The sequence below is a fragment of the Conger conger genome, chromosome 5 (genome assembly GCF_963514075.1).
Source record: "Conger conger chromosome 5, fConCon1.1, whole genome shotgun sequence".
NCBI classification, from domain to species: Eukaryota; Metazoa; Chordata; class Actinopteri; order Anguilliformes; family Congridae; genus Conger; species Conger conger.
Window position 1 is genome coordinate 5,471,577 of NC_083764.1, and position 17,331 is coordinate 5,488,907.

A 17,331-nucleotide genomic window follows, 5' to 3' on the forward strand; every position below is an offset into this window, starting at 1 on the left:
GAGAGGCCCCGGCCGACGCGGATTCGAACCCAGGACCTCCTTGCTGTGAGGCGGCAGCGCACCATCCGTGCCGCCATGGGGTAACTTCAAAACCTAAGATACGGGGGAATCCTTATCGCTCAGCTGTGGGTGCTACTGGAGTTCACAGGGGGAGAATGCCAGTTAGCGCCCCCTACAGGATGTACAGTCACCTCTGGAGGCGTAATGAGAGTGGGGCTCGTTCCCGTGGAGGGAGACCGTTGGTATTTAGATCTGTGGGATAACCGGATCTGGCAGACTGACCCATGACCCTTGACCCCTGACCCCTTACACACGCCGTCATCCATCTCCCTGTTCTTATCTTATCGGTTTCACACCAGGGGTGTAGCACAACATTCTGTAGCCTGTGCAGACCCGGGTCAAACATGCACAGCAATCGGTTTGGATTGAAATACTTTTCTGTGCTCGACTGATCTTGCCCCAACCAAGCGGACCAGAAGACAGGGTTTGCACTTTCTCAGAATATTTCATAGGTTCCAATAGACCAGACAAGCTCAGTAAAGCTTGGAAAAGTACTAGTCCAGGCATTTCGAGGGCTCCCCAACCTCCCCTCCCTGCCTGGGCCCTGGGCCCCTATTCCCCCCACTGTCACACGCCTGATCCCCACTCCAGAACTTCATTTTCATACTGAATACTGTGCTGTACATAAGCAGACATCTGCCAGGAGTCTTTGAGCCATACCTGTACGGTAAAAGTATGTCACTGGGGGAAAAGATTTAGCGGTCTGGATTCAATAAACTTGTGCCCATAAAAGAACACTTGTGTTTGTGTTTTTCTTTGCAGACAGGGTTTTATAGGTTTGGACCAAATTGTCCTAAGTGCATTTGCACTTAAAGGTTTGAATGCATGTCAAATTTAGAGAATTTCCCCTTAAAAAATAACAGCATTACCATGAACAACAAAAAAGGTGTTTCTCGCTTTTCCATTTCCCCAGAAATCACATGACCGTCCCTCACGTGGTTTTTGAACGAACAAACATCATCCTCAGCCGCTGAGTCATGGGACATTTACGTGAGTAAGCGTACGCCGGACGATAACGTTTGACATGTGAGCTGTTTTTGTCTGACCCCGTTGAGGTCATCTCCCGGACGAGGCCTGAGCCGGGCTCTCGGACCGGGCTCGGCCGCGCTCTGGGAGGGTTCTGCTGACCGGGCCGGTTCTGCCGGCCCAGATGGCGGTGTCGACGTGCGGCCAGCGCACGCAGCGCGCTCCCAGAGCAGGGCCCGTCACCGTGACGACCCCGTAGGCCCCGTCACCGTGACGACCCCGTAGGCCCCTGTCATCGTGACGACCCCGTAGGCCCCCGTCACCGTGACGACCCCGTAGACCCCCGTCACCGTGACGACCCCGTAAGCCCCCGTCACCGTGACGACCCCGTAGGCCCCGTCACCGTGACGACCCCGTAGACCCCCGTCACGTCTCCCCGCCCCCCACGCTCGGCGCGGTCCTCTCGCTTCCCACGGGGAAAAAAAACCGCCGACAGCGTTCCAGATCCCACGGCCCTTTTCGCCCGGAATCCTGAATTCCAGCCACGTTTGTCCTCAGATTCAGGTGTCCGACTGCGCAATCGGTGGGAAATTCACCGGAAAAAAATGTTAACGCTCGGATGTGAGTGTAACTGTGGACTGGACCCGGGCCAAAAGCCCTCTGAGAGTGAAGTGAAGTCAATTGTAGAGGAATGTTCTGACTCCTGTGTCTCCCCCTGGTTCTGACTCCTATGTTCCCCTGGTTCTGACTCCTGTGTCTCCCCCTGGTTCTGACTCCTGTGTCTCCCCCTGGTTCTGACTCCTATGTCCGCCCTGGTTCTGACTCCTGTGTCTCCCCCTGGTTCTGACTCCTGTGTCTCCCCCTGGTTCTGACTCCTATGTCCCCCCTGGTTCTGACTCCTATGTCCCCCCTGATTCTGACTCCTATGTCCCCCCTGATTCTGACTCCTGTGTTCGCCCTGGTTCTGACTCCTATGTCCCCCCTGGTTCTGACTCCTATGTCCCCCCCTGGTTCTGACTCCTATGTCCCCCTGGTTCTGACTCCTATGTCCGCCCTGGTTCTGACTCCTGTGTCCGCCCTGGTTCTGACTCCCCCCCCCCCCCCCCCCCCCGGTTCTGACTGGTGTGTGATCTGTAGCCGATGTGTCTCAGGACTCCCGCGGTGTCACCCTGAAGCCGACTGTTTAATCACAGCTCCCACACGTGTGAGTTACTGCCCTCCTTTTTATTTTTTCACCGGGCCGCCGGCGGTCAGCGCTGGGCTGGGGCTGAGGCCGCCGGCCCGGGGGGGGGGGGGGGTGGTACGAGGCCGTAAACTGTGCGGGAAGACGTCGCTCTGAGCACGGCGGCATCAATAGAACCTGCTCGGCGGCCCCAGGGCACCTGTCTCTGACAGCAGAGAGAGGAGAGGAGAGGCTGGCTCCTGAAGAGGGCCGTTGCACGGACCGCAGAGAGAGCCTCGCCGCAGTTCTGCTCCTCTCTCCGGGCGAGCGGACCAGGACCGGGCCGCTCCAACAGCACACGGCAGCGCAGGGGCCGGGCCGGGCTGAGCTGGGCCCCCAGGGGGAGAGAAAAAACGTGCCACAGCTTCCAAACGAGGCCTTCTCCTTCTCTTTCTCTCCCCCTCCCCCTCTCTCTCTCTCTGACAGTCGGGGAGATATACGGCCGCGGGTCATCAGACCTCCAGAGGGCCGCTCCTACGCGTGTGCGGGCCAGTAACCGCCGGCTGGAACATTCTAGCAGGACGGACACCCAGCGGTCCGCGCGGGAGTCCCGCAGCAGGTGACCTTTCAGTTTGTTCAGGTCGTAGAAGCTGAAGTATCAGGGGCCGCTTGGGGGGGGGGGGGGGGGGGGGGGTTGGTAGAAGCCAATAGTGCAGTCACACTCAAATCCTTCCGTGGCACATGTTACAAATTCACAGAATTTAATGGCACACCCCCCTCAAATTTTTTTATTTTTTTTTACATTACATTTATAAAAGGACTTTACACACCTGACCTCGCCTGACAGCACACCGGTTGGGAAACACTGTTGCAGACACACAAAACACACAAAAGGATCAAGCTTTGGTCCCGGTGTATTCATAACACAGACTGGAGGTATCCCCAAAAGACGCTGACAAACTACAGACGAACGCACAATTCATAACCCTTTCAAATTCACTGCGACGTGTGAAGTTTTATCCTGCTGACTTGCGGAAACTAACTGGCCGAATAATTAAACACAGTGCGCTGCCGCCCCCTGCTGGTGAAACCGAGCGTTGCCGTTGCACATTTGCAAAACACCTGACGGTCTAAATTATGACAACAGAACAGATCTCTGAAGTCCAGGAGAACACGCGGTCTTTCACATTTCGGCGTTAACTGAACGGTTTGTCCCTGTGGCGTTGACGGGTTTGTGCTAATTTGGACATAGACACCGAAGACTACTGAGCACTCTGGCTGAACAACAAGGTGAAATGTGTCTTTCGCAATTATGATCTCGACATAACACAAAATAACAGCTGCCAAAGTATGTCACAATCGCTTTTAAACTACATAGAGTAGATAGGGCTTCTCGGTAGAAACCGACTGTGAATCTTTAGTAGTTATAACAATTTGATAGAGTTTGGACATGAATATATATAAAAGCATATATTATATGTATTGTGTCACATCAGGGTGCATATGAGTAAAAAGGAATGACACATTAAGAGCCTGTTTCCGAGGATTAAAGCATAATTGAGTAACAGCCAAGGAGTTGCTAGCTATTACAGGTGTTTTTTGTAAAAATTCAATTGAGACGGATGAAATTGACATTTTAATGGGCTATAACATAATGAAAGGACACGGAATGGCAGCTTGACTGAGCAGACAAAAATAAACCTTATACAGTAAAATGTTCCCGTGTTAAATAAACTCTCGCCAGAGTGAGACCAAACGTTATCTATAAGAGTTGAAAACTTAACACTTTATTGTGTAGCAGCATAGTCTATCCATTCATACCTAAATAAAGTGTAAGATAACACGGAAGATCTAGGCGATGAGCTATCAGTTAGGGTACGAGATGGCGACATGGCTCAGGCAGTAAGAGCAGTCGTCTGGCAGTCGGAGGGTTGCCAGTTCGATCCCCCGCCCGGGCTGTGTCGAAGTGTCCCTGAACAAGACACCTAACCCCTAAATGCTCCTGACGAGCTGGTCGGTGCCTTTGCCAGGCAGCCAATCGCTGTCGGTGTGTGAGTGTGTGTATGAATGGGTGAATGAGAAGCATTAATTGTACAGCGCTTTGGATAAAGGCGCTATATACATGCCAACCATTAACCATTTATTCTACAGTACAGACTGGCTTTAATCTGAAAAATCATCCAAGACACTTGTATTATGTAAAAATATTTAAATTATTTTGGGGGGAAGAGAGAGTAAAAGGACATTAAGACTAAAAATGGATGACCTTTTTTGACAGTCCTTTGGTCTTCATGTTGAGAGACCGTAACTTTTTTTTGCATGAACTAATTAAAATTAGCACACATGTCCTAGAAACATTTGAGCAGCCAATTGTCCAAATACATTTGATCCCCTAAAATTGGGGGAGTTATGTATAAAAGGGCTGCAATTCATACACTGTTCACCCAATATGGACAACCCTCAAATCCTCAAATTAAAGCTGAAATTCTGCACTTTTTAATCACATGATTGTTTGTTTGCTGGAGTATGGAGAGCAAAAAAATAAAATAAATGGGTCTCTGTCCAAATACTTACAGACTGCACTGTAAATAAATAAATATTCCACCCCAGAGAGCAGAGGCTGGAGTAGGAATATATGCAATTTCTAGAACAGATGAAGGATAACCTAAAGAAATGGACCAAAATATCAGTATCAGGAAACAATTTTACTATTTAGTACATTCTGCATCAATTTAATTTTGACCAGAGTAGTCCACACCAAACTCCTTTCAATCATAGAATGAACACGGCACATTTTCTCTAAAATGTCAAATGATTTCCACATACAGAACCACAATATATAAACAGAAGGTATAATGTGTATTATTATTGCTGCCAATCAGAACGCATGCTGTAGCAGGCTGTAACTAGGCAACAGTAATGGTGGCGGTCAACTCCCCTTTGTTAATTCTGAGATCAAGGGTCTCTTACCACAAAAAAACAGCGATGGACAAAATCTAGCACATGCCCAGGCAAACAAACAAAACACAAAACCCCCATCCAGGCATTAAAACACAGGTAACCCCAACAAGAACAGACTTCTGCCAAATACACCGTATTATCACTTTTGAGCTTAACCTACTTCCATAGTGTAGAACATTTGACTAATGTTGTTGAATAGTTTAGAATAATGAGTGCATCCCATGTATCTGTTAGAAGTGAATAGTACACTGCGCATGCACGCAGTTGGAGGCTCGTGCAGTCACTAGCTCTCACCACCGAAGTCAGCTCTCTGGCCTGTAATGTTTACACCGTTATCTCACAGTAAAAGCTGTTATGGAATCCTGAACCCAGTTTCTTTATTAAGAAATCTACATGGTGTCAGAAGTTGTGGTTTGGTCGTGTACTAAAGAGCTGCCAACGATGTGGAACGGCGAAAGTTTTCTCAGCACTTTGAATTAAGACAACAAACAAGCAACCAGCTAGCGTTGTAGATATCGTAGCAAAGGCTAGTCAACGTCAACGACCATGGCGGAAGGATTCCGTAGACCAGAACCATTGATGTTTAGTGGAAACATTTCCGAGAAGTGGCGTATCTTCGAGCAAGAATATGATATATTTATTGCAGCTGCTCATTCAGATAAGGATAACCGAACTCGTGCGTTCATCCTACTAAATTTAGCCGGCTCGGAAGCCATCGAGAGAGAGAGCGTGCCTTCGTTTACACGCGGGGGAAGATTAGTGACCTGAGCAGAATCGAGAGAAGATCCGGAATGCCTCAAACGAAAATTCCGCGAGCTGTGTAATCCTCAAACGAACATAACTATGGAAAGGCACAAGTTTAACACAAGAAACCAACGACCAGATGAAACAATCGAGTCGTATGTGAGTGACTTAAAAAACAAAGCAAGGAGCTGCAGATTTGGCCAGCTTAAAGACGAGCTCATCAGAGACAGACTCGTTTGTGGTATAACCAGCGACAGCACGAGAAAGCAACTCCTGCGTGGCAATGACTTGACTTTAAGCAAAGCAATTGAAATGTGCCAAATATATGAGCAGGAGCTCTTTTAAGGAGCTTCTCGCTGTCGTCTTTGCGTGTTCCAAATTGAACGACTATATCTCTGGAAAGCAGATCCAAATCGAAACTGATCATCAGCCATTAGTCACAATCCTCAACAAGCCCATACACTCAGCTCCAGCCAGGTTACAGCGCATGATGCCGAGACTGCAGACGTACAACTTTCAGATAGTGTACAAAAAAGGCTCACAGGTGTACCTCGCTGACACTTTGTCCCGTGCTCCCAGAACCTCGACAGAGCAGCACAGTAACGAAACGGCAGACTAAGAGATCGTGTCAAACCAACGCATCTCCTCCTCCAGGCTGACCGAACTGAGGGAACAAACTGCCTCTGATCCAGGTCTACAGAAGCTGAGCACAGTCATAATGAAGGGCTGGCCTCACAGACAAACTCAGCTGCCCACAGAGATTCGTCAATACTACCCATATCGAGACGAACTCACCATTGAAGATGGCATTGTCATGAAAGGCCCGAAGACAGTGATCCCCAAGTCTTTGCAAAAGGACTATATTGCTATCCTCCACAGAGGGCACCCAGGCACAGAATCCACTAAACGCAGAGCCTGTGGTATCATGTTCTGGCCCACAATAACTGAGGATATAGAGCAGGAAACAACTGCGTGTCCCGTGTGCAACAGCACCAGGCCACACCAACAAAAAGAGCCACTCAAGCCACATCCAGTGCCGGACTTCCCTTGGTCAACCGTCGCCACTGACATCTTCGAGTGGAATGGCCAACATTACTTGGTTGCAGTTGACTCCTACTCGGGTTGGTTCGAGGTAGACTTGCTTCATGACCTAACTGCCAACACTGTCATTACAAAACTCAAAAGACACTTTTCTGTCCATGGCTGCCGGCACAAAGTAATATCAGACAATGGCGCCCAGTTCACCAGCCAACGCTTCACAGACTGTGCTTTGGCCCGATGCCTGTCCCGAACAGCACACTCAAAGACCTGCGCAACACCAAACAACACACTCAAAGACCTGAGCAACATACACAAAACTTGACACAGGCCCCTGTCCAGTCTCCCCATCGCCTGGCAAGTAATACTTACATTACACGCTCTGGGAGAGTTTGCAAGCCAAATCCCAAGTATGAACACTAAGCATTAGGAGATGGACTGTTGAAAAAAAAAAAAGGGATCTATTGACATACAGAAACTGTATGTAATTTGATGTTGACAAGGCGAAATGTTGACTATGTTCTTACCAGTGAAACAGTTTAAGGTTTGAAACGATTGGTTCATTTTTGAGCTATAATGGCATGGATTAGAATCTTTTGTTAATGCATAATGCTGAAGATATTGTTTATTGTTTATACAGCCATAAGCTAAAGAAAGAGGATGTAGAACATTTGACTAATGTTGTTGAATAGTTTAGAATAATGAGTGCATCCCATGTATCTGTTAGAAGTGGATAGTACAATGTGCATGTACGCAGTTGGAGGCTCGTGCAGTAACTAGCTCTCACCAGCGAAGTCAGCTCTCTGGCCTGTAATGTTTACACCGTTATCTCAGTGAAAGCTGTTATGGAATCCTGAACCCAGTTTCTTCATTAAGAAATCAACACATAGTGCTATGGCTTACCAGAAAGTGGTGTCAGCATTGTAGATAGTGTTATCTGGTGATAGCGCACAAGAACACAAATGTAAAATACTCAGGAATACCTAGTCTAAATTGCCCATAGGTATGAGTGTGTGTGTGTGTGAGTGAATGGTGGGTGTGCCCTGTGATGGACCCCTCTAGGGTGTATTCCTGCCTTTCGCCCAATGTATGCTGGGATAGGCATATTTTCTGGTTCCGGTCCTCCTGGTTTTTCCTGATTATTCTGGTCCTTCTGGTCCACTGGTGCACAGATTCAGTGGTTTCAGAAAGGTTTAGGAAAAGCGAGCCCACTGCTAGCCAAGTGAAACCTCAATGCTTGTCTCACATTCACAAAAAAGGCGTGATCCCCAAGCCTTTTGGGATGCGGTTCTGAAGCTGAAGCATAATTGGGTTATGCAGCAAGACCGTGATCCAGAACAAAAGAAGGGCCACATCTGAATGGCTGAGGGGAGAAAAAAAACAAAATGTAAGTCTTTAAGTGGCCTAGTCAAAAATGTGTCTGAATTAAAGCAGTTCTGCACAGAATAGTGGGCAAAAATGCCCCAATGAGAAAGACTGGGAGCAGTTATTGCTGTTAAAGATGGTTCAACCATAATAGGCTAAAATAAATAATAAAATGTGTTTGGGGTTTACTCTAGTTCGCTTCATCTCGTATTACATTTTGTCTAAAGATCTGGTAACCATTCAGAGTGACAAATATGCAACAACAGAAGCAATCAAGAAGGGGGCAAATACTTTTTCACGGCACTGGATGTACTATATTGTTCTTTTACAAACCCAGGTTTGTCAGCCGCTATATAACCATTAGGATAATTAAATTCTTCAGATTTAAAACGTCATCCAACACTTGATGCAATTGTTTTTGGCACAATCGTTAGCCAAGAGTAAGTATTAATAGCTAACCATACAAAGAGTATTTTACAGTATGCTACTTTACATGCTGCAATCTTCCATCAGTTTGAAAAATAACACGTTTATATACAGTAGTTGCGTGATACGCTCCAGTGTGTGAGATCAGCTGTAGGAGGGGCGCCGAGGCACACAAATTCAAAACAACAAACCTGTGCTGTCAGGGCTGACGGCTCCGCGAAGGAGAGCAACAACAAATCCAGCAGCTAGTACTAGCTAGAAACTTTTCTACAGTCATTTAGGATGCCCGACTGGAGTATCTGGCTAACTTAGCTAGACTACCTCCGTAACTAGCTAGAGCTTGCTAGTGAACGCTCGTCAAGCTCCAGACAGGTATGAAATCTTGCCTTTGGCAGCGTTTTAGTTTGCGAAGTTTTTGCGGTTTTTGTTTTGGTATGTATAAGCAAGGTTAAACAAGGCAGTTGTCGTGCTGCAATGCTAGCTTTTACATTTGTAGTTGTTAACTGTTGATGTTAGGCTTAACTTCTTGCTATTCTAACTTGCTCTCAGTTACTAACCCGATTAGTTAGCAGCTGATAAAGAGGCAATTGTCATAGCAAAGCTAGCTAGCCTATATATAATTGTGACTTATTCATTGAGACGTAGCAAGCTCATAACTGCTAAGTTAGCTAACTTTTTCAAGCGAGTTTACCAGCTAAACATAACACAGGGAAGAGTCTTAACACTAGAATGTGCGTTCATTAAAATTACTTTATCTTTAAGTAGCTAATGTTAAGTTACTATGTTAGGTCGTACAAAGCATTTTAAGATCATCTAACTAGTTAGCTAGAGCTACCTAGTTCCTTGCGCTGAACACATGCAGATCTGAGACTACTTTAGCTCAAAAGTTAGGCTACACATTTAAAAGTGTGGAGCTTAAAATCATTTTGACTTTGGGTGCTTGCTTACCCTTTTAAGTTATTACAAAATTTAACAGTGTTCTCCCCGCTGCGGGACACGATACGTGTTGCTTCGCTAGAGAGGCTATGTAAACATAAACAGATGAGTACGTACAGTTACGTTAATAAGAGACGGAGATAATCCCCATTGATTGGCTGCATTTTGTAATCATCGATGTTACCGTAATCTGCTGGTCACTGTGACATCTTGCAATTGAATAACTAGGGCTATAACGGTATAAAAACATTTGCTCGTTTAATTTCAAATTGGTTTTTGTTTGGCGTTTGGAATATTTTTTTTTTTTGAAATTATTGAAGCTTGAAAGATGTAGTACTAATTTCTGTCTACATTTAATTTACTTCTGTAGTATTTAAACATTAGTAAATTTTATAAACAGCTATAGATAAGGTTTTTTGTTGCTTGTTTTCCAACTGGTGCTTGATTTTATTTTGTATTTTGTATGCTTTAATTTCAACAGCTAACACAATCAAGAATGGACACATATGGCACCGAGAAACAGAACTGTCAACATAAAGACCACACTACAGAGAACCAACTGGACACAAGAAAGACAGGTGAACATATCGATTCAATCAGTAACTACTACAATGTATCACAATTTCACATAGAGCTAGCTAGCGCTTTATATTACATGTACATCCCAATTCATTACGCATGTCTTATTTGATGAATTGTTTTTCTGTAAACCCTGGGTATATAGAGGGGAGAGGGAAACGTGGAATGGTTCGAGGAGACTCACTAATACAACCTCCTGCGCCCCATTCGCGTATAGCCATTCACATTACACATTTCCACATTGGCATTGTTTTTCTACATTTCTTACATATTTTTTGCATCATCACCGAGCAGTTTAGAGTCCTAACAGATATATAGTACACCACATGTGATACCTGCACCCTGTAGTCACTCGCCTATACACTAGTGCTGTCACAAGATACGCAATTGTATCATTGTAGGCTATACAGGCCAGAGCCACGTCCGCATCAACACAGATAGATAGCGATTATATAAAGCCACACTATTGGCGGACATTTTCAGTTCCTTTTGTTGAACTGTTAGAACAGAGGAGCAGTTAAACGTATCTTTTGGAGTCAGATAACCGAGAAAACATTTAATTAACCCTGTTCCAGTAATGCCTGGTAAGATTACACGCGTTTCCTTCACCTCTCAGATACTTCCACTTTTTGGTGTATTTTGGGGGGTTCCTACAAAGTCTGTAGGAAAGGAACTCGTCACAGAAGCGGTTTTGTAGGCTACACTAATGTGCGCTATAAACGGATTAGCGACAACAGGAGTAAGCCAGGTGCAAGAAACATGCTTACCATGCAAGATTAAGAACATTTTTGTGTCTACACTCAGTTGGTAGAGGGCCGTGTGTATGCAGGGTTTTTCCCAGCCTCTGATCTTTATCATAATAATTAGTTCAGCTATTTGCTGAATTAGGGCTTTAGGTTTGCACGTAATGCATCTAAAGTGAAATGTGTTATTTGTGTCGTCTAAACAACAACTGTTGCTTATGTTCTGTGCTTTAATGCAGTTAAATGCACATGGCTGAATGCATTGGAATAAATAAAGGCAACGTTAATTTGTTGGAATGAAAGCTTGCATACACACGATCCTCTGTGGCAACGAGTTTGAGACAATTGCCATAAGGGGTAGCTTCGTGGCTACAGAGCTTGACTGGGACCTGTTGGTGGTCCAAGCCCCGGTGTAGCCACAATACGATCAGTGCAGCTGTCCTGGCCTTGACCAGGACCCTTAACCCCACATTGCTCCCGGGGGGATTGGCCACCTGCTTAGTCTAATCAACCGCAAGTCGCTCTGGATAAAAGCGTCAGCTGAACAACTATAATGTAATGTGGGTTGCTCTGTCAGAGTTGGCAACTCTCACACTTTCAGGCTCTGTCTCACACCGTCTTCACATTCTTTACATTACATTAACGGCATTTGGCAGACGTTCCAGAGCGACGTTCAGTTGATTAAGGATAAGGGCCTTGCTCAAGGGCCCAACGGCTGTGCGGATCTTATTGTGGCTATACCGGTTGAACCACCGACCTTGCGTGTCCCAGTCATGTACCTTAAACCACTACACTACGCTATGATTCATTTTCTTTAGGGGCACATTTAATGTCACGCCAGTACAGCCCTTGAAAGTTGGCGACCCCGCTCGGTCCTGACTTTGCGGTTCTGTCTCTCCGGTCTGCAGGATGCCGGACGTTTCTCCTCCTGGCCTCGGTGGTGGCCGCGGTCAGCGGCTTCATGCTGGGGTACGAGATGGCCCTAATTTCGGGGGCCCTCCTGCAGCTGAGGGAGGTCCTCTCGCTCACGTGCCAGAGGCAGGAGATGGCGGTGAGCTCGCTCCTCTTCGGGGGCCTCCTCATGTCCCTGGTGGGGGGCTTCGTGGTGGACCACTACGGGCGCAAGTGCTCCGTCATCCTCAGCGCCTGGGCGGTGGTGGCGGGCACCTTCGCGGTGATCGTGTTCCCCTCCTACCCGGTGCTCATCGCCGGGCGCGCCGTGCTGGGCATGGCGGTGGCGCTGTCCTGCACGGCCTCCTGCCTCTACATCGCCGAGATCGCGCCCAAGGACATGCGGGGGCTGCTGGTGTCCCTGTACGAGCTCATGGTGGTCATCGGCGTGCTGCTGGGCTTCGGCTTCAGCTACGCCTTCGCCGCGGTCCCCGGCGGGTGGAAGTACATGTTCGTGGTGGTGGTACCGCCGGCATTGCTCCAGGCGCTCACCATGCTCCTCCTGCCCGTCAGCCCGCGCTTCCTGATGAAGAAGGGCAAGTTCCTGGAGGCCCAGCGGGTGCTGGCCCGGCTCAGGTCCTGCTCGGCGGACGAGGAGCTCCAGAGCATGCAGGACTCGGTGACGGAGGAGAGCCAGTCCAGCTTCCTGGACCTGTTCAGGGGCAAGGACAACGTGAGGATGAGGCTGATGATCGGGGTGGCGCTGGTCTTCTTCCAGCAGGTCACCGGCCAGCCCAACGTCCTCTTCTACGCCTCCACCGTCCTGAAGTCGGTTGGTTTCCACAGCAACCAGGCCGCCACGCTGGCATCCACAGGCTTGGGCTTGGTGAAGGTGGTGGCGACTGTTCCCGCCGTCCTGTTGGTGGACCGGGTGGGCAGCAAGGCCTTCCTGTGCGTGGGGTCGGTGATTATGGTGCTTTCGCTGACCGCCCTGGGGGTGGTGACCCTTCACAGTCACGCCACCATGACCAGCCTCTGCCAGAGCCCCCTTCCAGGGGGTGTCAACCACACGGCCTGGTCCCAAAACGTCTCCGCGACCTCCCTGGACTTCAGGGTGGGCATCCTCGAGTTCCCGCCACCCGCCTCCGACGGCCTCAACCTCTCCAACACCACCGGTGGGTGGATGACCACGGGGAGGTGGGGGCAGGAGGGTGGAGAAAACGTCGTCAAGGTTCCCGAAGCAAGCCACGGCGGGCCGTCCAGTGCCTTGAAGTGGCTCTCTCTCGTCTCCCTGCTCGTCTACGTCACGGCCTTCTCCATAAGCCTTGGACCAAGTAAGTTTTTATTTCAATATTTGAGTTTGTGGTTTCATCAGTATTTTGTCGTCTTTGTTTATTCAAATCTATAACATCGTCGCTGTGCGTGGCAGGTTCTGAAATTTTGGAAATGTGGCTCAGCCGGTATGTTTGCAAAAAATAGTTTTTCACGGTTTTGTTGTTTTTAAAACTCCTCACACCTGCGGGTTTCGGCACGGAGGACGCGCCTCGGGATGAAGGCCTCGGCGTCCGGGAAGCGCAGGCCTGCCTCGCGCTCTCCACGTCCTGTCGGAGGCTGCCTCACTGACCCCGTGTTTCTGTTCTAGTGGTCTACGTGATCGTGTGCGAGATCTTCCCGCTGGGCATCCGTGGGAAGGCGGTGTCCGTGGTCTCGGCCGTGAACTGGGGCACCAACCTCGTCATTTCGCTGACGTTCCTCACCGTGACCGGTAAGCGTCGCCTGACACCTCCCCTCCCCCCGCACACAGTTCACGCCTCAGGTCGTGACCTGGTTTGCCTGGTTTTTCGTGAGATCGAGGGTATGGCCGTCAAGCACCTTAAGTGACTCCCAATAGGGGCGGCCCTTGTGAATGCATCTGATTATCCGGGACTAGTCTTATGAGCAAAGGCACGGGTGTCTTCACCCCTGATTTTACTGAATATCTTTAATAGCATATCAGTTTAGTTTAGAATAGTTTTTCTCTTTCAATCAAGATTCATAACTTTACAGCCAACACTGTATGTGGAGGGAATCATGATTAGGTGGAGATCTCCTAAACACTTGTCCTCGCAAAACGGTTGCAGAGTAAAAAAATTCAAACGATAAACTGCAATTTTCCTGTCAACAATGAGCTATATCGATGGCTTAAACTGATTTTGTGTTTGAATTAAGGAGATTCAATAGGAGATGTGTCTCGTTTCAGACAAGATCGGCCTTCCGAATGTCATGTTCACGTATGCTGCGATGAGCTTTGCTCTCCTGGTCTTTGTGATTCTATACATACCCGAGACTAAAGGGAGGTCCCTGGAACAGATCTCAAAGGAACTGGCCAAGAAGTAAGTGCTTTGCTCATTTGAGAGCGTTTGTTTTACAGCGGGGTGCAAAAAATTTGGGCACCCCTGGTTTAAATGTCTGTTACAAGGAATCTGTACGCGAACGAAAGGAAACCTGAACTTTAAATGGTACATATGAGATAAATTAGACCTTTCTGCAAATATTAAAGCCCTTTCTGCTTTTTATTTAAATTTGGATTATTTGTTGCTTTTTAACAAGATGATTACTAAGGCCCAAACCCAGGTGTTTTTTTTATAACGTAGTCACAAAAAAAGCAGTGTGTGTCTTTGTGACAGCGTCTGTAAAATGTGCTATACTGATAAAACTGGATTGAATCCCAGTCCCCCCCCCCCCCCCCCACCACCACCCTTCACTCCTACCTTATATCATTAAATCAGGTGTCATTATGGCCCTTTGTTTTTAAAGGTGTTATCCTCGTGTATTTACATGTCCCAGTGATGTCAACCTGATATTTGCCGGTCTGGGAATGTTGTTTGTCAGGTCTGGCACCACAGCCATCCTCTGGTGAATGCAGTCTGACAAAGCAAGGCATTCTGCATAAGAGTGCAAAGCAATGTAAGAGTAAACTAGAGCCTGGATTACAGGCGACAGGGATCGCTCGGACTGATTATTAATCATATTCGTATATATAGTCCCATTGTTAATCGTATAGTTATTATTAATCAAGTCCTTATACGTACTGTAAGACGTAGGCTTGCAATAATCTGCGCCAACCAATGGCAATGGACAGTGTGCTTGCATTACCACTGGGTAGCATTTTAGGTTTAAGTGGTTTAACGTTATAAAACCAACAAGACGTAGTAGATGGAAATGACCTGATGTATGCTGGACTGATTTGCTTTTTATTTCATTTTCCTAGAAACCACCTTGAAGACAGGATATGCTACAGGGTGAAGCCAAAAACAGAAATCTTAATCTTGATGAGACCAGAGGAGGAGAACGGGACAAAGAAAGAATGTATACCTCAGAACTGAACCTAATTTAGGAACCTGCACAATAATAATAATAATAATAATAATAATAATAATAATAGATTTTTTTTTTCATAAGATATGTTATTTTAGCTTCTCTGGGATACAGTAAACAGCGAGGTGTTTTCTGAAGACCGAAGTCAGAATACTTGAAAAAAAAAAAAAAAAAACATATCAGCCATTTCCTGTACGTCCACACGCGGTATCGTGGCGCGTGGGAGACCAGAACGTTCCGCATCAGTTCGCAGGACCCGAACAGCTTCAGCGAACCGCCAGCTGTACAAAGAGACTGTGCGCAGAACGTCTGCTACGTTCACAAAATGGCCGACTTCTCCGCTTGACTCATCTGAACATACCATTAGCATTACCTGCCACCGGCTGCTCAATCTAGTGCAGCCATCTTGGCTCCTGACTAATCGACTGATTTACTTGGGCACTTACCGCCAGGGCCGAGGAACAACAGAAACCCAGGAGGCCCCGCGCCCCGGCCAGACCAGGACTCGCTGCTCTCGTAGATGTTGACGGTACAGAATATATCGCAGGTCTGTAACCCTGGTCCTGAAGAGCACCATGATCTGCTGGCTTTTGCTTCCACATTAAAATCAACACCCAAATTCAGACCCAAGTAGCCAGATGAGGCGAGCTAACTGTATAACCAAAAACTTACAATGATTCAGCGGAGAGTGACAAGGAAAACCAGCAGAGCCTGTGGCCCTCCAGGACCGGGCGTACAGACCCCTAGTATAATAGTTTTGGTTTATTTGCCCACAGCAGTGTGAGCTCAACACCAAAGGTGTCAAATTCTAGACCTGGAGGGCCTCAGTGTCTGCAGGTGCTGTATGCGCTTCTTCCAACGCATTCGATTGTTCAGCCAATCAACCGTCTTAAATGAATCGCTAGTGCTGAAACGCCACTGTGGCCATCCAGGACAGGATTATGACACTTCTGCTTCATACAATTAAACATGTTGGGGCGACAATGGCTCAGGTGATAAGAGCAGTCGTCTGGCAGTCGGAGGATTGCTGGTTTGAATCCCACCCTGGGTGTGTCGGAAGTGTTCTTCAGCAAGACACCTAACCCCCAAATGCTCCCGACGAGCTGGTCGGCACCTTGCATGGCAGCCAATCGCCGTTGGTGTGTGCGAGTGTGTGCATGAATGGGTGAATGAGAAGCATCACTTGTACAGCGCTTTGGATAAAGGCGCTATATAAATGCCAACCATTTACATGTTAAATGATTATAAGAATTGTGCTTCACTAAAATGTGGTGGACATTGCTGATGCTAAGACACTTCAGCGATGAGCGGTTTGTTGTCATGACGAGGAGAAGGGACTCTCCACCCATCCTCGTAAAGATAGCGATTCAGTATGAGGCCTTTAGTACATACACCTTTTGTTTAGTTTTGTTGTATTAAAGAGTTCTGACGTACAAGGATAATTTTGCCATTATAAAGAACCGTCGTTTCTTTGTTTCCGTGAAGTGCACTGCATCATGCAAATGTGTGCAGCAGTTGCCCTGGAGTTTGTGCGGTCACCTGACCTCTGTCATTGTGAACCGCGTGCCAATTCAGATCAACCTCTTCCTGAGTGTGAACAGCACAATGGACAGCTGATTACAGATCTTTTCACTGGGAAGGTCGGGCTTATTTAGGCTTGTAGCATGTTGCTTTCTACAATTTACATGAACCAGCTCAACACGAGAACACTGGGTAGCGGACACGTAGCATGCACTGGGCTAACTTGACAGCCGGCTCAAATGGGCCACCATTACGTGCCGAACTAACGCACAATTACAATGACTTCAGAAACCGCGCACACGTACCGCACAGCGTGGCAAGTGAATGTTACGGTGCGTTGCGTAGGCATTGACTTAATTCTCCCAAGAGTTGGCTAATGTCTTAATGCGTACAAGTATGTGCTGTATACACGGGTGAGAATGACTGTCGAATCGTAATCCCCTAGTCAGGGGAGGATCCCGCCGTCCCGAGGGTGGGGTTATGACTGCGCTCGTTCAGTCTCTAAAACATGCACAAAATGGCTTCCACAATAACAACAACAATAATAAAAATTTAAAAAAATGCCAGCACCACCCTGGTTTG

At 47.4% G+C, this 17,331-nt stretch overlaps 1 protein-coding gene across 2 annotated transcripts; it reads left to right on the plus strand.

Annotated features, from left to right (window-relative positions):
* Positions 1-3,357: 3,357 nt before the first annotated feature.
* Positions 3,358-17,305, plus strand: slc2a12 (solute carrier family 2 member 12). 2 transcript variants are annotated; one of them, XM_061242045.1, is made up of 6 exons: positions 3,358-3,478; positions 10,140-10,236; positions 11,889-13,205; positions 13,514-13,636; positions 14,111-14,243; positions 15,122-17,305. In XM_061242045.1, exons 2-6 carry the CDS (start codon positions 10,155-10,157, stop codon positions 15,234-15,236), a joined length of 1,770 nt encoding a protein of 589 aa, XP_061098029.1. In that variant the 5' UTR covers positions 3,358-3,478; positions 10,140-10,154; the 3' UTR covers positions 15,237-17,305. The 2 variants fall into 2 exon arrangements, with proteins under 2 accessions (XP_061098029.1, XP_061098028.1); XM_061242044.1 differs by lacking the exon at positions 3,358-3,478 and adding an exon at positions 8,893-9,094.
* Positions 17,306-17,331: the final 26 nt, after the last annotated feature.

Coding starts and splice junctions, on each gene's coding strand:
- slc2a12 (XM_061242045.1), top strand. CDS start 10,155: ATGGACACATATGGCACCGAGAAACAGAACTGTCAACATAAAGACCAC. Junction 10,237..11,888: donor ACTGGACACAAGAAAGACAG/GTGAACATATCG, acceptor TCCGGTCTGCAG/GATGCCGGACGTTTCTCCTC. Junction 13,637..14,110: donor GACGTTCCTCACCGTGACCG/GTAAGCGTCGCC, acceptor GTCTCGTTTCAG/ACAAGATCGGCCTTCCGAAT.